Below are 7,922 nucleotides of genomic sequence, written 5' to 3' on the forward strand. Positions count from 1 at the left end.
CCGCGGGGAGCACGGCAGGGGTGAGGCTGAACTGCTGTGAGACCTGCACTACGCCGCCCTAGTTACTTTAAGATGGGGAACACGGTTCACTTAACAGTAATTGGGGTTCTGGGAGGGGATAGATGTCATAGTATGTCTGGTTTAACTGCAAGCAAATCAGTGTAAGTGGTGTTGTTTTAATCTGATAGTTAACACAGTTAAGTAGTGAGGAACACTGAACTGCTCAGTAAGAGTGTTCTTTGTGTTGGATAATGATGGTTTGAGAAGAAAACCTAAATCAGACAGGTTACTTGAGACAAAAAAATCCATAAAAGGTACATACATTACGATATAGCATGGACTTTAGATGCTCCATGTGACAAAACTTGATGTTGCCTTTGCTCTCTCGCTCCACTCAAAGTCAACAAGAGCCAAGATTGCCTGGCAGGTCTGAAAACCAGATTGCACTTAGAGATAGAGTCATGCTCACTTTGAGTTCTTTGTTCAACTTCAACAGCAGGATGTCTGCAGAATTTAAAGGATTGTCCTTAACACCTTCTTCCAGAAACTGGATTTTGCTAACAATGTCCAGCTGTCCCTGACTCTAGCAGCCTTATCACTGGGCCTTTGGTGGACATTTGATCGTTCAAGAAGTGGCCTCGGACTTGGAATTACAATAGCCTTTGTAGCAACTCTGATAACCCAGTTTCTTGTATATAATGGTGTTTATCAGTAAGTAACACTTTTGAAATACTACTTCAATTCTCATGTTTTAACTAAAATCAGGAGTGGACATGCACTGGAAGTTAGTTATTACAAGAACATGCCAAATATTTTAATAAGAGATTTTGTTTATCTAAGGCAGATAATTGTCCCATTGTTCCAAATGATCAGAATGAGAACAAGGGCTGGTGGGTGGGGAGCAAGACAAATTGGGATGTGTGTGGAAATGGTAACAGCTCAGCAGACTGGACTTCTGGCTCGGTGTACCATTAACCAGCTCTTAGAGAGAATTTTTAAACTTTGCTGGCTAGGACATTGGTTCTAGAAGCTTATTAAGTTAACAGACTTAAGTTGGTCCCCCTGCTTCTTCTCTGATATTAATGTTTATTTGTTTGGGCTCAGGGACAGAACTGTATAACATCTTGTTAGCAGTATGTAAGGTGATGATAATTTGTCACTAACTTAATTTCCTTTTTTTTCCCTAGGTATACATCCCCAGATTTTCTTTACATCCGTTCTTGGCTTCCCTGTATATTTTTCTCAGGAGGTGTGACTGTAGGAAACATAGGACGACAACTGGCTATGGTAATTATGTATAATTAGCATTTCCTTTGACAGTCCAAATACCTTGCATTGCTGTTAGTCCAGTAACAAACTCTGCCTTTAAGGGTATGACTCACAGGCTGACAGAGCTAAGTAGCTGCCTTCCCAAGAGCTGAAATGTAAACATACAGCCTGTGTTGCCAGTGATGGGAGTTGTCTTAGTGAGTGTTCTGCACTTAACTTTTTCCACCGTCAGCCTAAATAAGAGTGGAGTCAGTACACAGCTTCTGCTGAGAATCTTAATCACTCCTGCTTCATTGCTACTTTGAATTAACATCTAAGGTAGCTAGAAAATGCTGGGATTTCTCTGATTATTTATACAGGAAAGCATTTTTGTTACGTAGATGAAAGGAAATGTCCTTGCACAGGACTAAATTCCACCACTCTAGAGTCAAATATGCTCTTCCTGGTCACTTAAGATATAGTTCAAGTATTGCTCTGTATGTAGGATAATATAAATTACTGTCTCATTTACTGGGTTCTTAAGTAATTGTTTCCTTGAAGGGTACTTAAGGGTAAACCTGGCTGTATGCTTGCACATAACCCTAAGGCTTGGTGGTGAAAAGTGTTCAGAGACTGAGGCATAGTAATAATTAATACTATATTGATTTAACCTCTCTCATATTTGTGGCCTAAGTCTTTTATCCTGAAAACATTCTTCATGTATTCAACACCTCTGAGGCTGCTGTGACTTAGGTGCCTTTGCTTTTTACTTGAGGAAGGGCATTTGTAGACGTGGGAGTCCCTGAACTGTGTTGTAATGGGGAGAGCAGCTTTTTGGGACTGAACCACGAGTGAGTGAAAAGATCAGTGTAAAGCAAGCTGCCTTTCCTGAAGCAGGCTTTCTGTCTCTTCTGCCTAGCCTTGCTAACCCAGGGGATGGATACTAACGTGCTACTTGAACATGAGCCAGCAGTGTGCCCAGGTGGCCAAGAAGGCTAACAGCATCAGGGCTTGTATCAGAAATAGTGTGGCCAGCAGGACTAGGGAAGTGGTCGTGCCCCTGTACTTGGCACTGGTGAGGCTGCACATTGAGTACTGGGTTCAGTTCTGGGCCCCTCACTAAAAGAAAGACACTGAGGTGCTGGAGTGTGTCCAGAGAAGGGCAAAAAAGCTGATGAAGGGCCTAAAGAACAAGTCTTATGAGGAGTGACTGAGGGAACTGGGCTTGTTTAGCCTGGAGAAAAGGAAGCTGAGGGAAGACCTTCTTGCTTTCTACAACTCCATGGAAGGAGGTTGTAGTGAGCTGGGTGTTGGTCTCTTCTTCCAAGTAACAAGTGATAGGACAAGAGGAAATGGCCTCAAGTTGCACCAGGGGAGGTTTAGGTTGGGTATTAGGAAAAACTTCTTCACTGGAAGGGTTGTCAAGCATATGAACAGGCTGCCCAGGGAAGTGGTGGAATCACCATCCCTGAAGGTATTCAGAAGATGTGTAGATGAGGTGTTCAGGGACATGGTTTAGTGATGGACTTGGTAGTATTAGCTAATGGTTGTACTCAAGGATCTGACAGGTCTTCTCCAACTAAAACGATGCTGTGACTGCAGTGTGGATAGTCAGAACCTGATGCTGAAGGTGGACAGGCTTGCAGACAAGCTGGGGAAGAGAGCCATGCTGCTTGGCCACCACTGGCTAATGTGGAAGATCAATTTCTTTAGCACTGATTCTCAGTTTCATTAAATTGACAGTAACCTCTTGTAGAAAAGGCTGTTTTTAAAAAAAAAAAAAAAAAAAAAGAGAAAAACATGGGGAAAATCCACAGGAGTTCTTGAGATTTTTTTTCATGCTGACTTGATACCAAAACCCAGATTTCCCAGGACCTGTGGTTACAATCTTAACTTCACAGTTAATTTGGGTTTGCTCTGAGATTCTTTAAAATACAAGCTCCCTACTCACCCTTCCAGTCCCAGTGCAGCATATACTGTCTGCATGTGCTTTTTCTTAGGACTACCTGTGTGGGGAGAAGAGGGGATGTAATTTCTTTTTAAATATGCCACCGATGTCAAGTGAAAAAGATATATCAATGTAGTTTTATTTAAGGTTTGCTACTGCAAGCAGAATCTCAGGGTAACATTCTAGTCAGTTATATGCTGCAGTTCTGTATTTCACACTGGGACATGCAGTTCTTCCAGTTGCCATGCTGCTTATGTTACAAAGCAAAGGAAGGCAAAAAGAGAGGAAAAATAAATTTAGGCACATGGGACATTTTTTCCTTTGACTTCTTTTCACCTGGCATCTCACCTGAATGTAGTTAAAACCAGACTGGCTCCTGCCTGCAACTTACCTGTCAATCTTGTCATGTTCCTTACAACAGAAGAGGGGAGCTGGCAAGGCAAAGCATTCTCTTCTGGTTACCAAGAAGTATCTTCTCATGTGTTTTACATTACCATTACTTAGTCTGGAAGAACTCAGGGAAGCTCTAATGTTTTCTTAGGAACACTTCTGCAAGTCACTCTGAAGTATTCAGTACTGGAAATTCAAAGAATTCCACTTCTGAAATAGATGGTAACATTCAGTCAGCTAGGTCTTTCTTCTATAGAGGTGACCCAAAAGCATCAGTTTATGTTGTCAGCCATGGCAAATGTAGCAAGAAGATACAAGGTTGCATTTTTAAAAACTAAACCTAAATAAGCCATTTTTGTAGCTCTATTTGACTGGTTTTGTAGCTATGTTCTCCTGTAGCCCCTGAGCTGTTTGAGTGCGTAGGAGAGTTGCAGATCAAACAGGCATTTTCTGGGCATGTCTGGAGTAGAAGGTGGCACTCATGGAAATTACTGAGGGGAGGGAAGTTGCCTTGCTGCTTCTTCAGCCTCTGCCTAGCTTTTAGAGGTAGAAAAGAAGTGAAGTAGAGTGAGAGGTGCCCCTGAGACATCCCCTCCTGTCCTGAGAAACGTTAGCTGGGAGGTACTTGCTGCTCTTCAGTCACTGGCTCTCAAGCTTGCTCACGTGCAGTGCCCAAGTGCAGTGTTACCTTTAAGCAAACCTGCTGTTAGCAGAGGGGTTTGGGCTTTGTTGCTTTTCTTGCTATCAGCTTGAGGATGAAATCCAACATTTTCTTTAACAATTTGATTTCAAAAGAAAAGGTGAAGGTGCTGCTGCCAGCATCAGGCTGCAGAACTGTGAATGCATTCAATTCTTGCAAACAGATTTGCATTTTGACTTTAGAATGAGAAGAACATTACAAGCTTTGTTTTAAAGAAAAGTTGGTTAAATTTTTTTACACTGACACACTGTGGGGTTTCATGCTGGGAATGGGGCTTAGAAGGACATCAGTCAGTTGGTCTGATAGCAGGTATGGTATTTTGAGTGGAAAATTAAGGAACTTATGCTTGAAGACAGTTTGAAAGAGGGCTGTTGAACTGAATTGATGCCCAGTAAGTGAAAGACTGTACCTTCTACTAAGAAAGAAACTGAGATAGGGAGGAAGGCTAACAAAGTCAGATAAAGAGCAGTGTGTTTGGTAGCTGGATTTATCAGGTGCACTGTTTGAGGCAGCACAGACCCATAGTCTTTTTTTTTTTTTTTTTTTTTTTTGTCCACAGTTAAGGAGCAAGTCCTTGTTGAGCTTCTATAAGAAGCCATGTCTGCTAGGTCATTGTCAGCCTAAATGAAGTTAATTGACTATTTAATCATTAAAAATACTGCATAATGTGGTCACTTATCAGGTGTCATTAAAATATAACATTTGCTGCTTTTTATCCATAGGGTATTCCAGAGAAACCACACAATGACTAAATCTGTGAAGAAAGACAGCATGGTGCCAGTGTGAAAGCAACGTGACGAAGATGTGTTCCTGTTTTAAATTGAAGATTATTTAGAAAAAATAATCTCTATATGGGCTCACTGCACAAATGACTTGTGGAAAAAAAAATATTAATCCACTCTTAGAATAGCCAAGTGAAATTAACTGCTTATCTTGAAATCTTACCCTGATTTACCACAGAAGCATTTGCATATGGCTGTTCTCTGGAAGAGTTTAACACCAGGTTATGTACAACTGTTCAGGCTAAGTGGCAGCTTTCCAAGTATTAGATTCTAATGTAAGTTATTGAAGCAGCTGCCATATTTTAAAGCCTTGAAACTGAAATTTAATTACAAGCTCTTGTATCAGTGCCCAAAGGAGTAGATCGATGGTGCTTAACAATGATGAAGTATGGTTTAATAGGAATAGTATTTATCCAAATCTTTAAAAAATAGGGTTATTTAAAAATAAGAGTGATCAAAACAGATTAAAGGCATTGCATAATGCTTTTAGGAGTCTTATGAAGGAATCATGCCCTTACTTGTAATGCTGCATTAAGTTTCTGTCTTTGACAGTGAGAGGGTTGGAGTGACAAAAGGTTGGAAGTCATTTAGTTTGGAATTTCTAAATTACTTCAGTACGAGAGATGAACACTGGAGACAATCTTTCCAAATGTGACTTTATCAAAAAAAATTCTGAGTGGAAACTTCCTTTGGAAGCCTGCAGTTAGATTTGCGAGAATGAAGTTCTGCCCCAAGTTCAGTAAGAAATTTAAGTGTGTTTGGGAGTACTCCTGCTTAATGTTAGACATATGCTTCAGTATCTTTCTGAAGGAGGTCTAAGGCGTCCTAAGTGTCTGGTGTCACTGAAAACGTGTGCATTGCAGGCCACAGCTGGTCCATGGAGTGTATGCCCCTAACTCCTTAGATTTGTGGTGTCCTCTTAGAGGTGTCCATAATCTTGCTTCTGTTTGAGTCAGGGTTTTGACTGAAATGATTGGAAAACAGAAGCTGGCCTAAAATGTGATTTAAACTGAAAGTGAGGAATGGCAAACAGCTTGTTTCCTCAGTTCAGTTTCTCAAAGAGATCACTACTTGTTTTTTCACAACCCTATAGAACTTGCAATCTGTGATTGCCTTCTTAAAAAAAAAAAAAGTGCTTATGTCACTACATTAAACATTTGGTGTTTCTTAATACTTTGTTCTGGTGAGCACAACGTATTCATTTGATAGCTTAGACCACAGGAGACCTAAATAGCAAGTATTAGGTCTTAAAGTTGAAGTGCAATGTACAGTAAATCTGAGCCTCATGTTCTCTTCAATATCGATCATTTCTTATGAGAGATTAAAGAGAAAAGGGTTCTGAGTTCATTTCAATGCTGCATGGAGTCAAATGGAGCAATAATTTATTTAACTAGTAAAGCTAGTTTTGTTGTATCTTTCATTGAACCCAAATTTTTAGAAATACTCCAGTTTTGTGGTTATGGTGTATTGTAAACTTTTATGGATTTGCCTTTTTATATTATGCAATTTTCTTGTGTGTGTTCATTTCCAATCTTACATGGCTTCAAATATAGTCAGAGGCATCAGTTAGAGACTGACCCATCAAAAAAAGATGTTGAGGCCAGGTAGCAGTGTTCTGGCTGTTTTCACTCTTCTAAGGGAATGCTATAACTGCTGCTTGTGCTTTTTTTTATTGTAGCAGGAAATGTTTAGCACAAAGTCCATATTGCAGAGCAGACCCCAGTTCTAATCTTGCTTTGGTGTGAATCAAAAGTAATTTCATTCTTTCCTCAAATGTTTAAAACCTAAGTAATCACATTTTATAGGTCTACTTGAAGAAATTAGGTCCTTGGATCAGGACTGGATCAGCTCAGCTGTTAAGAAGTATGCTGCCTGCTGGGGAGACAGTTTTGTAACCCTCTCGAAATGTTATAAAACCAGATGTAAGTAAAGATTACTGTCATCTCTATGGATATTTGATGGATACAGGAAGTATTCAAGATTTATTTGTAAAGACTGAAACTGAATCTGTATGTGTTACAAATAATACAGCCAAAAATGTAAGTCAAAAGTTCATTTTTTGCCAATACTTCTGAGCATCTTAACCAAAGTGACATAAGTCTGGAAGAGGTGGGGAGGGGAGTGAAGATAATTTGCACTATTCTGAATTTGAACACTTAAATTCTCATTCTTACTGATAAGTTTTCAGCAGTGTGTTTGGTTTTACAATTTTTTTTACTATTAAAGTTTTAAGATCAAGTCATGTTTGCCTTGGATTCTGTCTTCACATTATGCAGGAATCTGTCTTGAAAAGGACAGTTGTTATGGTTGCATAACAACTAATCAGTCATGCATACTCAGTGGTTTAAAAAAAAAAATTGCTAAACTGGAGAGTTTAGTTCCTAACTCAGAGAGATTGGCTTTTAGAGGGGGTTCCAGCCTGGGTGATACACTTGAAGAAAAAGTCTTGCAGTTGGACCGAGAAAGTTGCACAGGTGTACATCATACTTATGAGACTTAAGGGATAGAATCTGGATACCATTATGAATTTCAGCATCTTGGAAGGTAATTTAAAAAAAAAAATATGGAGGGGGCAGGGTAAACATGCAAATTTCTGATATGGTTTGGTTGTGTGTGATAATGACTAAAGTCTGAAGCATGTGAAGGAGTGCAGACAGTAAGGATGAGTAAGCACAGCTGATAGTTCTAAAACTGGTGCATCGCCTGATGTAGGGAAGATAGCACCTTGCAAATTTAGACAAAGTCTTCAATTTTACTGCAATTAAATATTTATTTCAGCCTTCCAGAAGCTGCTGTGTTTGTGGTGGAAGTGGTAGAGTAGCTTTTTGATCAATTTTCACCAGTGCAGAATCTG

At 39.8% G+C, this 7,922-nt stretch overlaps 1 protein-coding gene across 1 annotated transcript; it reads left to right on the forward strand.

Moving 5' to 3' along the window:
* Positions 1 to 544: 544 nt before the first annotated feature.
* Positions 545 to 5,864, forward strand: LOC103778987 (insulin-induced gene 1 protein; the record flags this gene model as incomplete). Its single annotated transcript, XM_008946605.1, has 3 exons — positions 545 to 711; positions 1,188 to 1,287; positions 5,009 to 5,864. Coding segments are annotated over 3 exons (297 nt in total), but the record flags the coding sequence as incomplete, so codon positions are not given.
* Between the last annotated feature and the right edge of the window lie 2,058 nt (positions 5,865 to 7,922).

This window comes from Merops nubicus, unplaced genomic scaffold (genome assembly GCF_000691845.1).
Source record: "Merops nubicus isolate BGI_N331 unplaced genomic scaffold, ASM69184v1 scaffold32648, whole genome shotgun sequence".
NCBI lineage: Eukaryota > Metazoa > Chordata > Aves > Coraciiformes > Meropidae > Merops > Merops nubicus.